The sequence below is a fragment of the Perna viridis genome, chromosome 3 (assembly GCF_037379345.1).
Source record: "Perna viridis isolate PV_CMFRI_1.1 ecotype Kerala chromosome 3, ASM3737934v1, whole genome shotgun sequence".
Lineage (NCBI taxonomy): Eukaryota > Metazoa > Mollusca > Bivalvia > Mytilida > Mytilidae > Perna > Perna viridis.
This window is the reverse complement of record NC_142447.1, coordinates 6,304,132-6,327,185: the sequence shown is the minus strand read 5'-3', so window position 1 is coordinate 6,327,185 and position 23,054 is coordinate 6,304,132. Positions and strand designations below refer to the sequence as shown.

Here is a 23,054-nt window from a genome sequence, read left to right as displayed (position 1 = left end):
TCAATATTTCTTGAAATACCATTATGGGGTCTTTTTAAAAATTGAAAAAAAGAAGAACACAATATCAATGACGCTTACCGTACCGATGCACCTGTCCCATGCTCAAAGTTTTACGTAGTCTTTGTTCTTTGTCCTTTGATTTTTACTTTTACTTTAACCGTAGTTGTCCGACCTTGATCTAACTTTACAATGATATTTATGGTTCTGAATGCAAGACACAGAAAATATTTTTTTTATTATTACAAATAAATCGTTGACCTCTCAATTGACGCCATTAAATATTCTTTCATTTTTACGACATTATATGTTGATTTATTTCAAACATTAGTATAAATAGTTCTTGCGTGCTATCTCATCAGAAATAAACACTGGTTCTACGACAGCCGTTAATATTAAAAAGTGTCGATTTCATTCATACAAATGGGAGTTTTTCGTCTTCTTGGAACCAGCTGGCTAATCATACTTCTGAAGTTCTTATCCCATTAAAATAATGGTCAAGTTATATAGGATAAGTGTGTCCCAGCGGAGAATATAACAAATAAAAACAGAAGACGTAATTTTTCTGTCTCTGAACAATTTGAAGTTTGGTTGCTGAGTAGAAAGGTATTAATTAAGAATTGACATCTTGTCTTTCTGAATTACAATAAAAGTGTAGGAGTCTACATGAAAAAGCTAAGGAAAAGGAATGATGAATGATTTCGGAAAAGCGAAAATAATGGTTTTATCGGAAAAGAAGCCGATCTTCCTGGGATCAGAGGAAACTTAAAACATGATGTGGATAAATATCGTTTGATAACATGTCCTTTTGATATGTGTGTGTGTGTGTGTGTGCGTGTGCGTGTGTGTGTGTGTGTGTGTTTTAGCTATTTGACAGACATACTACTAGGATTATCAATGCATGTACATATATCTTTTGATTTTTATAATATTCATCAACAAATTAACACTGAACCAAATAGCGTGAATGTTTTTTGGTTTTTTTTTTTAAATTAGGAATTGCCTTTTAATTATTCTGTTTGAAACCAAAGTTCTCTGTTACACAAACAGAATTATTAACAAAGGAAATGAACTCATAACATTCCATTATCTAGAATAAATACTACTAATATCGGGGTTGAAGCGTCATCTGCTTTGAAAGAAATATTTAAGGGTGAATCATGCTTTTAATTCGAAAAAAAGGATTTTTTAAGGCAAGTGTTTTCTATTGTGTCCTGTTGTGATTGGCAGATTTGCTAAAAAATGACTTTCAATCCTTGTCTTTACTCGAAGTAGGCCTGTATCATCAAAAATTCACTTTTCCTTCAATATTTGATTAATGCGATTGTCGTGTATCTAACAACGTGCAGCCAGGGACGAAAGAAACATTTGAATAACTATGATCTCATGGGAAGCAGAAAATCAAGTAGCATCATTTTTTCCCTCGGAGTTTTATTTCATCACTATCGGCTACACTGTTTGACATTGGCGCCAATGCATCGATTTTGTCAAACACAAAAGAAATGAAATGAAATGTCATCTCAGGTCATTCATCCTTTGTATGGCCTGACAAATGTATGGACTTGATAAATTAATATCAAAATTTCCAGAGATGCCCGATTAGCTATGTAATACATTATAAGCCAGACTATAGCAAAAGTCGCAATACAGTATAATCAGATCAAGGCTTTAATTGAAGTATTTAACTATCCAAGATCCTGTGTAATTTTAAACTTGATCTATTTTAACACGCGTGCAGCATAGCGCCACATAAATACACATTTACACATTACAAAGTTTCATATATCATTATAACGATTCAGTATGTTTTGTTCTTAACACATAGTTTTTGCTGGTTGGTTTATAAACGAACTTAATTATTTGCACGATTGTAAAATGGTATTCATAAATTTCTTTTACTGAAACACTATTGTTAATAAAAATAGTCTTTTGAAGTAGCACTCTAGATACGAATCAAGCAAAATGTGGTTCATGTTTGGAAAGCTACATATATTTTATTTTTGATATTTTGCTTAAAATGTTGCAGTAAACAGAAATTAAAATGTGACTTTCCATGTAGCCCTTGTTCTTAGGAAATAAAAAATATATATGATATACTGTAAAATTCAAAACTAAGGGAGATAACTCTGCAAATGACACTAAAATTCAATAGAAACTGTTGCATTTTCAATGTGGATTATCTTCTACCAGCAGACAGACTGGAATAAATAATTATACACTTCATCATATAGACCTATAAAACAACTTAATAACAAAAATAAAAATGTGTATCTTTTTAGGGATATATCACATATCACAGAACTTGCGTGATTATTACAAAGACAAGTTATGTACTACAAAACATTAATTTCTGGTTTGTATATTTCGTTTTAGACATAACCAACGAGAAAGCTTATAACAAACTCTATCTGTTAAATGACCAATGGAAATTGAAACCTGAATAAACGCATGTTTATAGCCTTTATGACTTTTAAACGAACCTATTTAAAATCTTTTGGGACTGAGATTCGTACTATATACAGAAAGTGTTTTATTATTATCGTATTCTGTCCGTACATAGTAGTAATTTCGTTTATATTTTTGTATTTTCGTTATCTTGGTGTTACCTTGACTACGGAATTTTTCTTCGTTTGCGCAGTTGCCATTGCTTTTTCTCTGGCGCAACAACTTTCATTGGTGATTTATACGTTTTGCATACAAAATTACTGTTCTAACTCGTTCTAACTATTATGATATTTTTTATTTGGCATCCTCACTTGCGATTTTTATCAACAATGTTACATCACAATGACTAACAAAACATAAAGTCAGTTTTAAATGCACCCTGACGGTGCATCTGGTCCATGCTCCTAGTTTTACTGGATACCGAGTTGCTAATTTATTTGTTTTTACTTTTTATGTACATTTTGTATTGTTTTATTTATTATATGTTCTTTGTTGTGTTTGTCTGTTTTCACATGTCTTGTCTTTCTGCATGGATTACATTCTTTACATTCTTAGAATCTTGGCTCCCTTGATTACTCTTTCAAAGGTCATCAGTATTACGTCTTGCCCCATCAACCTTCTACGTTATGTCTCGGCCTTCAACTGGCTTTATGGGTATGCTTTTTTACCTAATATCCCTTTTTTAGTGAATTGCGATTTCCTTGATTTCAAAATAGTATGTTATATCATTCTCTATTATTTCATCGATAGAATTAATCTACGAGGTTTCATGTCACTGAGAAAATCTGTCAATCCTACATCCTCAATCAATACCTATTCCAATCCCGATACAGAAAGATAAAAAGGAATCTTGAGTGTCAAACATCGTTGATTATCTGCACTTTTCCTTGTTTTTGTCATGTAATCACACTTTTTACCGGAAATTTTGCAGGATGGAATGTTGCTTAAAATTGTCTAATGAAAGTACAGGAAACGAAGCTTCGGTGAAATACTGTAATCACTACAGATAACTAGCTTAGTTCTTTTCATAATAATTATAAAAAAGATTTACTGAACTTATTGTATATAACATGGTTAATCTGTTGATGAGATGTTTTGAATAAAAGCAAATGACACTTATACCACAGACGCATCTGATCTATTCACCCAGTTTTTGGTTGTGTCAGGTTGCATCTTACAGGTTTCCTTTTGTTGTCATATTTTAATTTGTCCTTTTTTTTGGGTTGTGTCTGGTTACATCTTACAGGTTTCCTTTTGTTGTCATATTTTAATTTGTCTCTTTACCAATTTTTCTTTTTCGTTTTTTGCTTTTTTGTATTATTTGTTTTGTTTTTGTTTTGTTTTGTTTTTTTTTTTTGTTTTGTTTGGTGTTTTTTTTTGGGGGGGAGGGGTAGCTTTTCTTTCGTTTGTAGAACTATCTTTCTAAGTTTTTTTATATAATTTTCTAGTCATTGGTAACTTACGAACAGTAATTACTAGTGATTGATTGTTAATAATTCATCTTTCAACTGTGGTGACATTTAGTACCTGCATATGCCGGTGTTCTAATTCTAATGTTTGTTTTGAATAAAGAACTTATTATTTAAGACCTTAAATACTTGAATGATTTGCATCATGTGTAAGATTTGTACCGAAACTAGTTCACCAGTTGCTTATTGATATGTGGTAAGTCTTTGCAAGAATCAGGCAATATGTGAAAAATCAGAAACATGCATGTCAAAAACCCACCGATCTAACAATAAAATTTCACTCAAAGATTATTTCTGTGTTTGAAAAGGTCACATTTGTTTGATGCATTACCTGTTTTTTTTTCAGAAATTTGTCAATAGAATGTTAGAAAAAGGAGGTTTTTGACATAGGTATCAGCCCTTGAAATGTTCATTTTCAGTGCATGTCAATGAAGTTATAACTCAGTTTACCAAAATGATATGGAAAACCTTTCTTTTTTTCTTAATACTGATGGTTGGAATAGTAAGTTTAAACTTTAAAAATAGTGGGCTTTTTCATACCTTGCTTCATCCTCTGCCTGATTCTTACAGAGTATTTACCAAGTATTTGTTTGTTGATTCTATACATATAATCTTACCTCAAAGCTGAGCGTTCCATTTCCGTCATGATCAAAAGTGTTAAATACGTAATGGGCATAGGAATCAGAATCTACAATATCATTAATAATGCAAAAATAAAAAAAGATAGGTGCTATAAATTATTCAGATATATCTCAACTCAAGGTTACATTCATACGTGAAATCTTGATTGATGGTCTAGCGGCTTATTGTGAAAAGTATTTGCATGTGTATTTCAAAGAAAGTGCGGCGTATTGATTTCAATCTTTCTGTAAAGTGCAGTTTTTTTTTTGTTGTTTTTTTTATTTTCATTTTATTAAAGTTTAGTAGATAAATGTGGAGAAACATTATTTTTAATCGTACATATGATCAATTAGACGATTCTCATCAAAATATATTTGTCTGGGTTATATACAATAATGAGGTCGGAAGATTCAAAACATCAATTAAAAACAAGAAATAACAGAAATTTGAGTTTTGACGGTATTTTACGTAAACATTGTGCTGTATTTTAGTTACTATTCGCGCTTCTCTTTTAGATTCAAATTAAATTTACACTTTGTTTGACATAGAAAGAAAGACATTTATCTAATGTTGGTAATTAGTCTATAGACATATTGAACAAACTAAAAGTCGATTGATCCTTTTTGGTAAGCCTTTATCATTAAGTTACTGTTTTTAACAACATGTTTGTAATGACTCACTGGATATATAGTTGCATTAATTGCGCTTTCCTGTTCATGGTATAAACGGGTTGTAAACATTGACCATATTGTATTAATCCTTGTTGGAACAACGATTGAAATACACGTTATTGTAAGTTTCAGGAAGGTGAATATACATATACAATGATACTTAGTTTCGATTTATATACCTGTAATCTTGAGCTCTAGTTAAGGCATTAAATATCATATGCATATGCTTATCGTAATTTTTGTTTTGTTTTGTTTTGTTTTTTGTTTTGTTTTGTTTTTGTTTTTGTTTTGTTTTTTCAATTTTTTTATTTCATTTTTTTTACCGGCAAAATATCTGATAGTGCGACTACACACTGTTTATGATTTACGTCATTTTCACCAAAAACTCTAAAGAAGATGACCGGGATACACCCTAACAACTTCCATTGTTTTCACGAATATTTTTGTCAAATATAATGAGAGTTAGAGAAGGTAGAAGGAAAGAAGATAGAAGTAGTTCAACTCATGTCATTTTTACGGTTAATTCCACAGATGTGTTTCACTTCACCTGTCATTTAGCCTTGAAAAAAAATCAAATAATAATAACAGGATATCCTTATTGTAATGTATCGATCTTGCCGTAGGACTTGCCTGATTCTTGTATTGATCTATAACAAAGATCAATATGAACTTACCGCCCTGTGGAAAAAATCTGGAATAAATCTCTTTGAATGTATCTTCATCGACGATACCTGTTGGGCATTCCTGCAAAGAAGACGGAAATTAATCATGTCTTGGAGTAAGAGAGCACGGATGTATTTTTTTCCATGAATCTTTCAATACTTTGAAGATCAAATAATCCAAGACAGTAGGTTGAAAAATAAAATAAAACATCCAGCTTACATCCTCCTTACATTCAATTCAGTATAGTATGGAGTTACACTGTTAATACAAAATAACATTTTATCAAACGTCATGCATTCTTTATCAAAGTAAAGACAAAAATGCAAAGTCATAGAAAAATATCAAAGCAACGTTAAATTCTAGTTCTTCAATCCAGGACAGAAGTTTTCGTGACGTTACAGAGAATCAATATATAATCAATAGTAGACTGCTCTTGAATGGTGTAAACTTCCCCATTTACACCATACACCACCCCTATTTCCTATTTCCTATTGTCCCCATCCCCGTTCAACAATGGGTATTCCCCATTCCCACTAGAAAATCCCATATTCCCATAGAATCCCCATAGCCTTTTCCTCATCAAATAATAGCAAATTGAATATTACATTTTTAAAGTCTTCAATATTCAAAGTGTTATTTAAAAAAAAATCTCATACATGATAATTTAAAAACTAATTTCTCCATTCTCCCCATTCAAAATCCAAATCTCCAATACACGATCCCTATATCCCATATGCCATATAATAGTAAGTTTTCCCCAGGTACTGTAAAAGATTTCACCAAGGCAGAAGAATTATTTTACTTCATATATGAACAAGTTATACCAACGACACCGCGAAAAATTAATATTTCTGTTTTTAACTTTTTAAATCTATATCGGGAAGGATTAATATATCAGGCAAAAAGGTTTCCGAATGAGTTCCAGGCTATCATTTGCTGATTTTTGTCACAATTTCGCGCTTAATAAACAAATTTTCAACAAAGGGGAATTCCGACCCCTAGAATTCTCTGGATTCGCCACTGTATATTCCGGCATAAAATAAGATTATGAAACTTTCAACTATGAAACCCTTCAACTATGATTCCTTCAACTATGAAACCATCAATTATCAAGCTTTCAATTACAGCTGCGATCACTTCAAACCTCTCTTCAATCCTGTCAGGATTCGCTGTCATAGAACAGTTCTAAACTGTCAGAAACTGTTCTCACCCACGACACACCTTGTCAGGGTCTGTCAGGACTTTGGACAACCTCTGTCATACTTTGTTATGGGTCCTGACACCTCCTGTCAGGAACTGTTCTAAGTAGAACAGATACGTGGATTGGAAGAGTTCCTGACAGATTCTGACAGACTGAGTCATTAGCTCGAGAATACTTCTGTCTGAATTATTAGAACAGCTTTTCGTATTTTCTTTGTCACGATCCAGGACAGTTTCTGTCAGGATCTGTCAGGGAAGAGGGCAATATGTGTCCTGACCCAGGACAGCCTTTGTTAGACCCTGTCAGGATCTGTCAGGATTTCTGTTCTATCTGCTCTCGTAGAACAGAAATCCTGACAGATTTTGACAGAATTTAAGAGAGGTTAGAAGTGATCGCCACTGTATAACTCATTTAACCATAAGACCATGAAATATGATTTCTTCAACTATGAAACCATCAATTATCAATCTTTCAACTATGATTTCTTTAAATATGGAACCTTCAACTATGATTCCTTCAGCTATGAATCATCAATTGTCAACCCTTCAACTCTATTATTTCTTCAACCATGGAACCTTCATATATGATTCCTTCAACTGTGAAACCATCAACTATCAGCCCTTCAACTATGATTCCTTCAACAATAATTCCTTCAAGTATGAATACTTAAGAACTTTTAATTAATTATACCATACATCGAGCATTTTTTACCCACCCTCTGTATCCATGAAAAGTTGATTTTTGTAATTCTTTTCATAGATAAACCAATCATGTCCGAACTCTTCATTAGAAAAACTTGATTTTATAGAAACGTGAAATAGACATAGACATTCAGATGATGTAAGAAATTCCAATTACTCGCCCTGATGAGTTTCTTGATGTTTGATGAAATCTGATAAGCATGAGCTTTAGATTAATGATATTTGTAGATACCAACAAAAGTCTTTTTTCAATTAGTTTACATCGATCATTTACTAGACCAAGGCTTTCTTCATTGCATCATATCCAGTTTGGTTTTGTTTAGGTTTGTAGTCATTTTGGTACACGATTTAAAATACTCTATCATATAACAACATTTAGGTAGGCAGTTCGTTTTAGTTTGTTATTCCTTCTGGCTACTGTCGAGTTTCTCATGGGCATGTCATGAAATGTGTACATCAGCAGTTCAAACTTATTCTTTAAAGAGTAATCAAGGGAACCAAGGTTATAGCGGTAATAAAACAAATGTAATCCAGGGACAAAGACCAGACATGGAAAACAGACATACACAACAAAGAACATACAAAACCAAAATGATTAACGTACGTTTTGATCGGATTTGTATTTCAATGATTGGAGAGAGTAATCAAGGGAACCAAGGTCATAGCGGTAATCAAAAGAATGCAATCCAGGGACAAAGACCCGACACGGAAAACAGACATACATAACAATGAACATAAAGTAACTAAAATCATACATACAAAGTAACAAAAGCAAATAAGCAACTCGGACTCCACTAAAAACTTGGAGCATGGACCTGGTGCACCAGTAGAGTAAGCGTCCTCTGCTTTTCTAGAAACACCCGCCAAGTTGCTCATAAAAGTCAAGTCCGGGGTAGACAAACGAGGAAACGAAAACTATGAACCGTTAAATAAATCAGTTTTCATGGTGCAGATGGATACACCATATCGATCCACGAGTTCATGATTACGACCATAAAACTTTTGTAGTGATGACTTCAATCTTGTAGCAACATAATCCTGTTCTAGAAGCCTATTTGTTAGAGTTCTAGCGCGATACAAAAGGTCTGCGTAGTTTCGGCAAGCTCTGGCATAACATATGAGTTGTGATATAAACACTCCATACGCAGGTGCCGAAGGGATGTTGCCACAGATGAAAGGAAAGTTGACAATTCTGAATGAAAAGTTATCACGTTTGTCGTAAAGTTTGGTCAATAGTTTTCCTTTACCATCGATTTCTAAGTGTAGGTCAAGATATGAGGCTGACTTCACAGTGTCTGTAGTATCCTTTAACTCAAGTTCTTTCGGGTAGATGCGATGTATCAACACGAGATGTCAACCGCTTTGAAAAGCGATGGTAATTTTTAAGACTTTTTGGGATAACATAACTCTGCCTGAAAATCATGACTGAAAAAAAGCAATTGATCTCTTTTCATCCCAACAGGTCTCATTAGTAATGTTTGAGGTGCTTATTTTGCGCACGAAAATTGTTTTATTTTTTTCGAATATTGGACTTTCATTGGCATGTTTACAGTCTTCTTGAACATTTCAATTTTGTGGTTTACATGAATGTACAATTTCATTGTAGAGGGTGTCCATGCAAAAGTCAGGGAGTGAGCGCCACATGACAAATTTTGTTACCAAAATATTTTTATTCATTTCACATCACAAATGTATCCTTTCTCCAAGATAAATGTTGGTTTCTGATTAATTGCAACAATTAATGCATAATATTCTACATAGAATGCATTAAAATTCATTGGAAAAGGGGGATAACTCTTTATTTTTGTCCAAAATTTGCTTGCTTTGTAAGGGAAATTTAACAAATAATCTACAATGTTTGACATACATATGATATCAATTGTATTGAACAAAAAAATTATTGGAATGAAATTCATCTTGCGCCAGCAATATCATAAGATCTGCCAGATCTTTACATGGACAGCCTCATATTTGTTGACAAAATATCACAAATACATAACGTTCAACCTTGGTAGGTGTAATTGGTTTCTCACTCTACTGGAAAAATGTGTATCCTTATTCCATATATTGGTATTTTATTACCTGTTTGCGTTTTAGAAGTCAATATTGACACTTAATTGTAATTTTATCATCAGGTTGTTTAATATCCTGATCCTTTGAGTTTAAAGGAATTTTTGAAATCTGAAAAGAAATTTATACTACGGGAATAAGACAATTTAAAACTAGGAATACTGAAGACTTCTACTTCCACGTCATCACATTAGGTTTTCTTGATGAACATTGTACTTGAAACCTGTCGAGCCACACATGCACCGGGTTTTTGAACAAAATGGACGAATGGAATATCGTCCATATTTGTAACTTAATTATATTATTATACAGCTATCAAAACCTGTATTATAATCTTTACAGCTACGAATGAAAACATAAGTGATTGCCCGTACATATATTATGAACGGTCATTAACGTCGACATGCCGTTTTTGTATTTTTGGAGCGTCCAACATTATATTTATACCCTAGACTGAAAATAACTGACGTCACGTCCAACGTGAAACTTTCGGGTGAACAATACAGAGAAATATTGAAATGTAAATATATATTGTTACAAAATAGCTTACTTATTAGAGACTTTAGGATTTGACCACCATGGAAAAGCCTCTCTCGTATTTTAACTTTATGTTAACATTAGCAGTAAGCTAAGGTTAGCCAATGACATGAATGTTTAATGGCACCCTAGACGGGCCAATATTTATTTATTTTTATTTTCTTTTTTAAGTTTAAACTTATATCGTAGCACCGGGCTATATGACCTTACACAACTTATAGCAATAGTTAAACTTTGGTATTAGCTTCAAATGGCTTTTTTTGTTCGCGTTGAGTTCACGTAAAAGATCATTTCAAGTTAAAGTTTTAAGTTAAATTCACATAATTTAATTGCATTTGTGACAAGCTTTCCGATTGATTGGTTGTCTTTAAGCAAAACAGGTAGTTTTGTATAACCTGGATTTGTACTACGATTGGTCCGCAGTCCCCGATCCAAATAATCCAAAATAAAACAACAATTGGTTACGAATCAGTTAATTATAATTGGATTGTCAATCCATAGAAATTAAGTAGCAGTCTTTATAAAAATCAGTCAGAAGGTGATTCATGCATGTAACAGAAAACACCAAACTCAATTTTATTTCTTGTTCAGGAACAGTAACTGGTCACATAACAAGTTTAAGTTTTTCATTTGGTTGTTGAGCTTTTGAGATAAAACTCATAAAGATTGTACATGAAATTGCACATTGCAAGAATTACCGTTCTTGATTTTATTTTTTTTTGTTGGTTTCAGTGGGAGATAAATGTATGACTTTCTCAAAAGTGAAGATCAGGATGCAGAAATGATTATCGCTTTGTGAAAATACAGCATATGTAGACTGAAAAAAGCATCGTTTGTTTGGTCGGTTTTTCAAAACCATGAAACACTTTACCATTAGAAGTGTCTGAATTTTATGTGGACTGGTAATTAAGCAGCACTCCAGCTAAGGATCATGCAAAATGTGATTCATGGGTAAAAAGCCTATATATTTTTATTTTTTATATTTTGTTTGAAATGTCATAGTAAACAGAAATTAATATGTGGTTTTTCATATAACCCGTGCTCTTAGGAGATAAAAATTATATAGAATGCACTGTAGATTTCAAAATTAAGGGACAAAACTCTGTAAATGCAGCTCAAATACAATAGAATGTACTGGATTTTCAATGTTGATTATCCCCTAAGAGCAGGCAGATTTAAATGAATAATTACACAATTCATAGTATAGACCCATAAAACAACTTAATTACAAAAATAAAGATATGTAGCCTTTTTGGGGCATATAACATTTTTCAGATTTTGCATGATTCTTACAAAGACAGTTACTTAAATAATTAAAATTTCTACATTTGGAACATGTTTTGTTCATTACCCTGGTATGGGCCAGTTTTCACTTCTTATAAACCGCTTTTAAGTTACTGTCCTCCATTAAAGTTCAATTAACGTTAAAATGCTAACATGAACACAAATTTACTGTGTATAATAAAACAACCCTTGCTTTAATATTTCTATTCCATTTTCAACGTATGATAAAACTTCAAATGATGTACACATCAAATGAAAAAGTTTAATATTTCATCATTAGATAAATCGATACGTCTATATGAAAAAAATTCAGCTAATGTTTTCAGATCTTAATTTCATGCTGCAATGGATTTCTTATCTGGGAGTAAAATTGATAGTTGTTAAAGATATGAAGCCTATATTGATAAATGCCTCCGGAATAAGAAGCTTCATCAATCATTTTTAAAATGTTCATGCTCAGACACTATATCCAAATGTATACAATCATCCGCAAAATTTTGTCTTTGTCTTTGAAAATATCATCATCAGAAATTTTGCTGCTTGAAAGTTTGTTTATAAAATGTATTAATAATAATGATGGAATGTCTTGACCTTAAACCTATGTACGATTGAGGCTTATAATTGCTGGAAAAAAGAGAGGCTGAGTCAAACTGAATTCGTGTAGATTTTGTCTATTCAAACCCTTAAAAAACTGCAGCACTTTTCAGAAAACACATCGTTAGAATAAAATAAGTAGTAAGTTATGACATCACAGTCACGACTTATTCTACATTTACGACTTTCTGTGAGAAAAGGATCACTTGGGCTATATTCCTTGTATTGGCTTTCCTTTCCGATATTTTGGTTTTCGAGTTCCTCTTGTTTCGCATTTGCGTTTGCAATTACATTTTCCTACTGTACAATACACAAGTCTAAATTTGACTTTCAATTTCATATTTTGGATTTCGAGTTCTTCTTGTTTTCAAGTTGTTTTTGCATTTAGATTTTCCTACTGCACAATACATACATATGTATCTAAACACATCGTTCGTCATATGATCTACAAGTCTACGAGCCTCGAATACAATCCTCATTCCATGACATATTTAAAATACATAAACGACAAGTACAAGCCAGTATGTCTTTTTACTGCTACCAAAACGAACATCTTTGTCACAGAAAAGTAATTACAATTCCATAGATGATACTCTACTGAAGTTAATCAACGCTGTCTTCATATGTTATTTGATTTGAATCTGGAAAACATATCCCGTTGTGAGTTACGACTCTAGTATTTTCAATAAAACCAGTAAAGTCATTTACTTGAGTGTTGCCTTCTGTCTATATTATATAACTGTAGCAATATCAGCAACAAGTTATTCTAAAGGCAAACGTTTCGATCAAGTAATAGACGATATTCCAGTTTCTTCTAGCATAGTTTTCCGATTTTATAATTTAAGACTGATGCCAGACCAGACATGACCTAGTTTCTTATTTCCGACATAAATATGCACAGGGCAAATAAAATATAATATTATGCTTATCTTGGTTTGTTTTTGTTTTTGTTTTTTATTTTGGGAGGGAGAATAAAAAAATAATCGGTTAATTTTTTCAGCTTTAAAGGTATAATATTTTATAGTACTGAGCAACTCAGCGATGCTTTAAGAAAATAAGTGGACGCTAACACAGAGGCAATATCCCTTAGACACCTGCGTATGAAGTGTTCATATTATAACTCATACGTATAGTCAGGACATGTCAGTACTTCGTGAACTATTTGTACCGTACTTAACTTCGAATGTTTCTTGATTAAAGGTTAGTAGCTAGAAAATTTAAGTCATCACTACAAAATTTATTGTTTGTCATCATGAACTTGTGACTTGTAATGTGGCATCCAAATGCACCATTAGAAACGATTTGTTTTCAATGTCATAATTATTTATTCCTCTTTCGTCTACGTCGGTGTTGAATTTTATGAGAAACTCTGTGATTATTTCAAGGAAAACAGATGGCACTTATATATCTATTGGATGCACCTGATACATGCTTTAAAATTAAGTGGAGCCGGGGTTGCTCATTTATTTTTGTTTCTTTGTGCGTGTTATTTTGGTTATTTCAGGTTCTTTTTTGTGCGTGTCTACTTAAGTTGTCTAAACAATATCTCCGGAAAATGTGCATTTTGATTTCCGTTCGTGTATTGGTTCCCATACTTTCCTTATGGGTTTCCAACACAGGAATGTTTGAAAAAAAACATAATATTTCCAAACGTTTTATAGTTACTTCGACAGTGACATATAGATCAATTATGAGCTATCATAACGAATAAAAGCCAGTATTTCTGTGTGCTTTACCTCAAAAGACATGACTCGAACAAAATTAATGAGTGCACCCCTAGAATTTGAAAAAAAGAGGTGAAAACAGCAATATATATTTATGCATATGCTAATAAATGCAATATTTGGGATCGAAGTTTTAAATAGCAGTCTGTATAAGATTCATGCAAATTCTGTAATATTTGATGCCCCCAAAAAAGGCTACACATTTTGATTTTTGTAATTAAATTGTTTTGTGATTCTATAAGATGAAATTTATAATCATTCAATCTTATCTTTCTGCGCTTAGGAGATAATTCTCATGGTAAAATCAATAGATTCTATTGTGTTTCATTGTCATTTACAAAGTTATCTCCCTTTATTTTAAATTTTTTAGTACATTCTCTATATTTCATATCTCCTATAAACAGGGGTTATGTGAAAAGTCACCTGTTAATTTATGTTTACTATAACATTTTAAACAAAATATCAAAAATAAAAATATGTAGGCTATCCAAATATGAATCAGATTTTGCATGATTCTGAGATAAAATGCTACTTAAATCGATTTTTTTTCCAATTTCAAATTTAAAAATTTGTTTTGAATTTAACTCTGCAACTTACTTCTGCTTCACGTTCTAATGGGAAAAGCATCGAAATTTCAATTGTTATGTCTAAATAAGATAATAATGTCGCAATGCCCACAGTATCTTTTCCCAATGCTGCAGTGATATACTGTTTACATAGATGGTCTAACGCCTTCTTAATTTTCGTCCGTCCTACTATAAATTTCCTTTCATATGGTAATGGAAATGTAAGATGTTACATTTATTCTGGCAGAATAATCTGATGGCAAGGTAATCAAGTGAAATTGGCACACAAAAGTTAGTATTAAATAAACATTTATAGTTTATCTAAGCTAAGATTCTTACTTGTTTAAAACCTCGGTACATTATCTGTAGTTCCTTCCGTGAAAATTTCGACTTTTCTATCAGAGAGTCAATCGCCTCTGGTTTGTATCGTACGATCTGCACTTCGAACTCGTTGTCATCACCACCTGAAAAAATGTTAACAGACATAAAAACAAATATACACAACTCACATTTTTTTGTATGTTTGTTTGTATTGTTTTTTTTGTTTCTTGTTCCTTTTTTTGGTTTTGTTTTGTTTTGTTTTGTTTTGTGTTTTTTTTTTAGTTGGAAAATTGGAATTGGTAAGTGATATTTTCCTCCAAAAATTACAACTCTCAAATTGACTCTTGAATAATGAAAAATCATTATTGATTTAAGTGAATTGTGTTTTACAAGATGCAAGTTTTACTATATTTTTTCTTTCTTTATTGTTATTTTTTAAAGAATGGTTCTAGAAAATACGGTTTCATGCCTTTTTACAGACATCGACAAAAACAAAATCATCATGAATATTTAAGCAGTACTCCAGCTAAGATTCATGCAAAATGTGATTCATGGGTAAAAACCTACATATTTTTATTCTTGGTATTTTGTCTGAATAGCCATAGTAAACAGAAATTAACATTCAGTTCTTCATATAACCCGTGCTCTTTGGAGTTAAAAATTATATAGAATACACTGTAGATTTCAAAATTAAGGGAGATAACTCTGTAAATGACAATCAAATACAATAGATGTATTGAAATTTCAATGTTGATTATCTCCTGAGAGCAGGCAGATTTGAATGAATAATTACACATTTCTTACTATAGACCCATAAAACAACTTAATTACAAAAATAAAAATATGTAGCCTTTTTTGGGGTGTATCACATTTTTCAGATTTTGCATGATTCTTACAAAGACTGTTACTTAACTGTCTGCTGCAGATTCTCTCACTATCATATAACTTATCATTCATTAAATACGAAATTAGCATAACTACCAGAGTCTTCCTTTGATTCGTTAATTATTTCATTATATATTACTCTAATCTAACTGTTTTTACATGTGTATCTAACACTTTACATAGATAAATCCGTGATTAAATGAGAAATTCAAGACACATAATTCTAACCCGTTAATTAAGCATTCTTCAATTCTGCAAGGAATTTTCTTCTATGAATCGTTCGCATTCTAAATGGCATGCACGTTACCTTCTTGCTGGCACCATCGTTATTAAAAGTAACTTATCTATGTATGTACTTTTAAGCTTTAGTGGTGTCCTGATTTATATCATGAACTCGTGTGTGGTTACGGTGTATCCATCTGAAAACTGATTTGTTCAACGTGTCATTTTTTTCCTTTCCTTTTTCGTCTACCACGGACATGAATTTTTATGAGCAACTCGGCGGGTGTTTCTAGAAAAACGGTAGACGGTTGCCTTGCCGATGCACTTGGTCCATAGTCCTAGTTTTAGTGGAGTCCGAGTAGCTCATTTACTTTTTGTTACTTTGTATGTATTATTTTAGTTACTTTATGTTCTTTGTTACGTTTGTCTTTTTTCCATGTCTGGTCTTTGTCCCTGGATTACATTGTTTTGATTTCCTCTAGAATCTTGGTTTCCTTATTTATATTTACGATTGACAGTTATATCTTTTTTTTTAAATAAAACATGGTCAGAATAATGATATATATGAAGATATCTTGCAAAATATGCATGTATTTTTACAAAGTTCTTTTTTTTAAGTTATGAAGAAATACGGAATTAGCAAAACCTTTAATTGCTAAAAGGTGACAACGTGAGATGATCAACTGCTAACCTAGTACAATTCTGCTTCTCTAATGTTTGCGATTTCAAAAAAGCATTTTAAATATCATAACCTAGCCCATTAAAGTGACACTTTTGGAGTGTCGTAATCATTGAGCGAGTTTATAAACAAAACAGCAGCAATTACTGTGTAATCAGCATTAATATTATAAACATGCACTTTAAAATACAACAATATGTCGCCAAACAAATACAATTAATTAGCCTGTAGAGCAACTACACATAGGGGGGTAGATATATCTTATACCAAGTTTTAAACAAATATGTGTTTTTAAGTCATGTAATGTAGTAAAAATTAGTCGTTTATAAACACTGATTGACTCGATATACACCTGTCCGATCTAGATTTTAGCAAATAAAAACCTTAAAAATAAACATGGGCAATTATTATGCGCGATGTATTCTAGAGCTATCAGATGTAATGTCTATTTTTATTTTGTCTGCCAAATAATGGGCAACCCTGTACCTGCAAAAAATTGTGACTTCACCTCATTTCACTTTGCAATGGAAAGTTGAAAATTAAGTAAAACAAATGGACATATTTTAGCAAACATTTTGTTCTCTTTAGACAAAAAGGTGATACAGGTAAGCTTAATCTTTTACATTCCCTCTAAATAAAACATGTTCCAAGTATTAAACCATTTGATTCATAGCAAATGAGAAGTAAACATAAAAAGATTAGGCCTGTAACAAAATGTTCAACTTGATGCAAGATTGCTGGCTGTTTCAGTGTTGTCAGTGTTCATAAAACAGACGATTTTCTCTTGATTCACATTAGAAATAATAAAACCCAAACGACAGAGTTTTGTCTACTAACTGACTTTTGTAGTTACTTGGCATTCAATTGAAAGATTGATTGATTGTTAGCGTTAAATCCCAATAATCAATCAATCTTTCAATTGAATGCCAAGTAAATACAAAAGTCAATTAGTAATGTTATGACAATTTCTTATGAAAAGACCAACTTTATTCATTTAGGTAAACTGTTTTACCCGCTTTAATTTTTGTAATACAGCAATGATAAAGGAATAAATATATATTTTAAATTGATTTGATGAGTTGACTTAAATCTCGATAGTATAGAAACATCATCACCAATTACTTTGTCGTGATACAAATGTGGAAAACAACTTGCTGAAATCATAAAGACGTGTAAAGAATTGACTTTGATATACACTGCATGTTTTAATACAATGAAGGTAACTTAAATTGATATTATAGAAAAGTAAGGCTTTATTTGAATTTGATATTTTGCGAGAACTTTAGTTGATTTACCTTATTTTCGTTCAGATATTTTAGGATATTTAACAGATAGGATGACAGATGACAGTGGAAATCTTTTTGTTTCGCAAGTATTATAAACTCATGTCCATCTTTGTGCAATATATAAGACTGCTAGTTTAACCTTGGTAAAATAACAAGCTAATCGGACAATCATCAAATTATTTTCTCATTTCGAACTACATTTTGTCCATTGATCGGGAATATTATTTTATCGTTTTTGTTTTTTTTTTTATAATTAAATGTACTGTAATATCCAAATATTTTATTAAGATACTGATCATTTGAGCGCTTACTTCAGCGAGTGTTTTATATGTTGATCAATTACCATATTGACATCTATTGTAGGTTGTATGATATCAATTCATCATCAATATATCGGTGATAAAATACTTGTTATATGGTGAAATAAATACAATGTTTATAAAAACAATTTTAAGACACTGTTTATTTTTGTTATCCATTGTTTTCAATACATTTATATATTTTCTCAGTATTCCATGCATTTTACACCAAAAAGATATAGGATGCACGTGACCTTAATGAAAAAGGACAAAAATCTAGTTTAAAAACTAATACCAACTCATAATCTTCTGCCTGTCGGAAGAAGTAGGCAATATTATTATTTTGTGTGGCGAGCAAAATAAATTGTCATAACAATTTAATGTTTTCGTTAAGTATATATCAAAACATTTGACCTAAAACCTTCAATTTTTAGTTCGGCGTATTTTGTTCCCTGCAGATGCAAGTTATGAAAATCACTTTTTTCAAACTTGAGCCATCTTCCGATTACTTAATTTTTTAATTTAATATGCGATTTAATATAAAGCCTTTCCGCTTTGCAAAAAAAATACAAAGCTTTTTCTTCCATGGATTCTTTGAAAACTTCGTATGATTTAGCACCACATATTAGCGAATATATCTAGTTGCATTGATAGTGGATAATGCGTTCAAGTTACCTTTGCATAGATGAATTTTTTCCTTTGAATGCAAAAGAATGAATAATATGAATAAATATCGAAATTAAAAACGAGTACTTAACACAGAAATCCACTTGTACGACATTCGTGTTAAAGGTTTTATCGATATAAGATATGTAGTAAAACTGATATTGTGAAACAATAAGACCAATAGCCTAAAACTATGGAGTCGAAAGAAGTCCACATTATTCCATTTGACTTGCTTGAGTATTAAATGCCAGATTGTCCCAGTCGTTGACATTCCTAAAAAAACTAAAAGAAGTAAAGGGTTTTTTTTCAGAACTAAAGGTAAACACTTGTCAAGTCGACATTTGATGTCATATAACAAACATTACAATTTGTCATGTAAAAATAAATGTTTTCTAAATTTTCATAGAAAATCCCCCCCCCAAAAAAAAAAAAAAAAAACCAACCGTGCAATATATATATATATCTAATCACTTTCATAAAAAAACGAAACGTTCGGAAATTGACTCCGATATTATTGTATTGTTGTCAAGTATCGACAAAACATGGCGGATGCCGATCATTCAAACTAATTTTTTGTTGTTGTTGAAAGTACCTAATGTATATAAAATAAAATGTCGATAAAGAGTAAGCAAATGATCATCAGCAGCAACAATATTTTGAGTGAGCTGTATGATTCGATATTTCAAACATGAAGTTTGATCGATAGAAGAACTAGTTCAATACTGAATAAATTTGTAAAATAATACACAGTATCTATGCAAGCATATGTTTGAAATATTCATTACTACATAATGAAAGATGGTTATTGCATTTAAATTGGAGAATATTATCACAAAAATACATATAAAAAGTACAAAAAAGGAATAACAGCTAAATATCTAAGTAATAAGGTACAACTGTATGATTATTCAAGATGACTAAAAAGAGTAATCAAGGGAACCAAGGTTCTAGCGGAAATGAAAAGAATGTATTCATGGACAAAGATCAGACATGGAAAACAGACAAACATAACAAAGAACATAAAGTAACTAAAATGATACATACAAAGTAACAAAAGAAAATGATAATTTCGGTCTCCACTAAAAACTGGGAGCATGGGCCAGTTGCACCGGTAGGGTAAGCGTCCTCTGCTTTTCTAGAAACGCTCACGAGTTGCTCATAAAAAGTCCAGCTCGGGATAAGAAAGAGGAAAGGAAAAATATAACACGTTGTTCAAATCAGTTTTCATGGTGCAGATGGATACACTGTAACGATCTACGAGTTCATGATGACGACCATAAAAAGATGCTTCGTGTAATAAGTATGGTTTATCTACCTTAACGGTTCTTTTTCTCCTATTGTGTGTGTGTGTGTGTGTGTGTGTGTTTTATAGTTGCTTATATGACGGTTCTCTTAGCCAAGTGGGCTATTCTGATAATATACTTGGAAAGAATTTGAACTTGCTGACGGGCTGTTGCAAATTGTTATTCTATGAACAACAGCTAGTAATTGATGTTTCAGTATGCGTCATTCTATCTGGAATGTTTGATTTTAGAAAAATTTTATCTTGAAAATCAACAAGTGAGTTTTCTTCACACCCCTTCATTCACATGTAGTGACGAAAATTGTTAATGAGTATTCTGTATCTCAATAAAACACTTCTGCTTTGCACCTTATTTGATTATTGTAATATTACTGCAACACATTCTATCAAAGGTTTTTATGTAACTGAGAATGAAAGTGTTTGTGCTAATGATAACCTCTTACCCACAAATAGTTTGTCAAGTATTTTTTTTATATCGAGAGATGTGTCGTTATCTTCGGAAACTTGCGCACAGAAATGGCAGTCATAAGTATAGCATGATGTTATCGAACAATTCCAAATTATTTCACTTAAGTTTGTATGTTGAAACAAATCTAAGTTACTATCTTTAGGAGGTGGACCTAAGGTTTTTGTTTAAACAGTATTTTATTCAGTATAAAGCTGAAATGGATTGGGCAGCAGGCTAAGCTGCCCAATCCATTGCAGCTTTATACTGAATAAAATATTGCTTGTGACCTAAGGTTAGGGACACAAATCTTGAAATCAGTGATATGTTTGCATCATATTTAATTTCACCAAAATATATCAAGCTTTTGAAACAGAATGAAATCTGTCCAAGTTACTTTGATGCTTGCATGATATTGATGTAAAAGTGCTGAATACAAATGTTCGTATGATGTGTTCCCCTTACCTTAGGTAAACCTCCTTAAACAAATATTTGGTATTAATTTATTTGAAGTACTAATCCATATTAATTTCTTACAGTACCTATGTTATGGTAGAGGTAATTCATGTTGTCAAAAAAGCCAACGAACAAACGATTTTTTTTTCTTTCGGTCTGCATTTTCTTTAAATTTTGAAACAATAGTCGTTTCTGTATTTAAATCTCTATGTGTTAGGAGAACATAAGTTCATCTCTCAAATTAATCAACCAAACCAAGAACAATAACTCTCCCTCGGTGAAATATGGTCTGTAACTGTTTTAAAATTAGAATCTAAAGTGAATTAGGTGGAGTTTTACATGCATGCACTCTTATTTTTATAAGACAGCTACTTAGCCATTTCTTTATACTCTTTTTTACCGTTAGAATAAGTTATGATAGTTAATGAATTTGTCCTTTTGAGAGTGTTTCAGAGTAATCAAGGGAACCAAGGTTATAGCGGAAATAAAAAAAAATGCAATCCAGGGACAAAGACCAGACATGGAAACAAACATACACAACAAAGAACATAAAGTAACTAAAATAATACATACAAAGTAACAAAAGCAAATGAGCAACTCGGACTCCACTAAAAACTGGGAGCATGGACCAGGTTCACCGGTAGTGTTAGCGTCCTCTGCTTTTCTAGAAACACTCGCCGAGTTGCTCATAAAAGTCAAGTCAGGGGTAAACAAACGAGGAAACGAAAACTATGAAACGTTAAATAAATCAGTTTTCATTGTGCAGATGGATACACCATAACGATCCGCAAGTTTATGATGACGACAATAAAACTTCTGTAGTGATTACTTCAATCTTGTAGCGACATAACCCTGTTCCAGAAGCCTATTTGTTAGAGTTCTAGCGCAATACAAAAAGTTTGCGTAGTTTCGGCAAGCTCTGGCATAACATATGAGTTGTGATATGAACATTCCATACGCAGGTGCCGAAGGAATGTTGCCACAGATGAAAGGAAAGTTGACAATTCTGAATGAAAAGTCATCACGTTTGTCGTAAAGTTTGGTCAATAGTTTTCCTTTACCATCGATTTCTAAGTGTAGGTCAAGATATGAGGCTGACTTCACATTGTCTGTAGTATTCTTTATCTCAAGTTCTTTGGGGTAGATGCGATGTATCAAATCCCCGAAATTAGGATTAGATAATACATCATTTATATAGCGGAGACTGAGATTAAAGAATCTAGCCAAACGATATTCTATCTTTCTGATTAAATCAGCTATAAGTCAGCTTCATAAGAGTGAAGGAATAGGTCAGCAAGTAAACGAGCACAATTTGTTCCCATTGGAATGCCGACCGTTTGTTGAAAAACACGTCCACCACACTGGACAAATAAGTTGTCGATTAAAAATTCCAGCATTTTGTAAATATCTTCCTCTGTATATTTGGAAGATGATTTGAATTTTTTCTTACAAAGTATGAGGAATCTCTACCAAGAACTATATATTTGTACCTAGGTGTACTATCTTTTTTGAAAAAACAACGATGTACAATGTTTTAAGTCGTGATTTTAATTGAGTATGGGGAATAGAAGTATACAGTGTTGAAAAATCATAGGTTTTAATGCTATTATATTCAGATAATATATTATATTTAAGGGATGGCTGTACTATCAAGCTTCTCTTTCCTAATCATGATTTCAATACTTTTACTCTCAAAGCATACTCTTGTTAAACCTGTTTTAACAGACACGTTTTGGATTTAAGTAACAGTCTTTGTAAGAATCGTGCGAATTCTGCAAATTGTGATACACCCCAAAAAAAGGCTACATATTTTTATTTTTGTTATTAAGTTGCTTTATAAGTCTATATGATGAAATGAATAATTATTCATTCCAATCTATCTGCTCTTAGAAGATAATCAACTTTGAAAATCCAACAGTTTCTATTATATTTTAGTGTCATCTCCCTTA

At 31.9% G+C, this 23,054-nt stretch overlaps 1 protein-coding gene across 1 annotated transcript in view; it reads right to left on the bottom strand.

Annotated features, from left to right (window-relative positions):
* The window catches only part of LOC148620815 (Kv channel-interacting protein 4-like), a 45,055-nt gene that overhangs the window by 7,406 nt on the left and 14,595 nt on the right, over positions 1-23,054 (bottom strand). The window contains exons 2-4 of the mRNA XM_088574644.1: positions 14,883-15,007; positions 5,878-5,947; positions 4,529-4,599 (exon numbers count right to left, since the gene is read on the bottom strand). Of these exons, the coding sequence (XP_088430770.1) occupies positions 4,529-4,599; positions 5,878-5,947; positions 14,883-15,007 (266 nt within the window). The remainder of the gene's footprint in view (positions 1-4,528; positions 4,600-5,877; positions 5,948-14,882; positions 15,008-23,054) is intronic.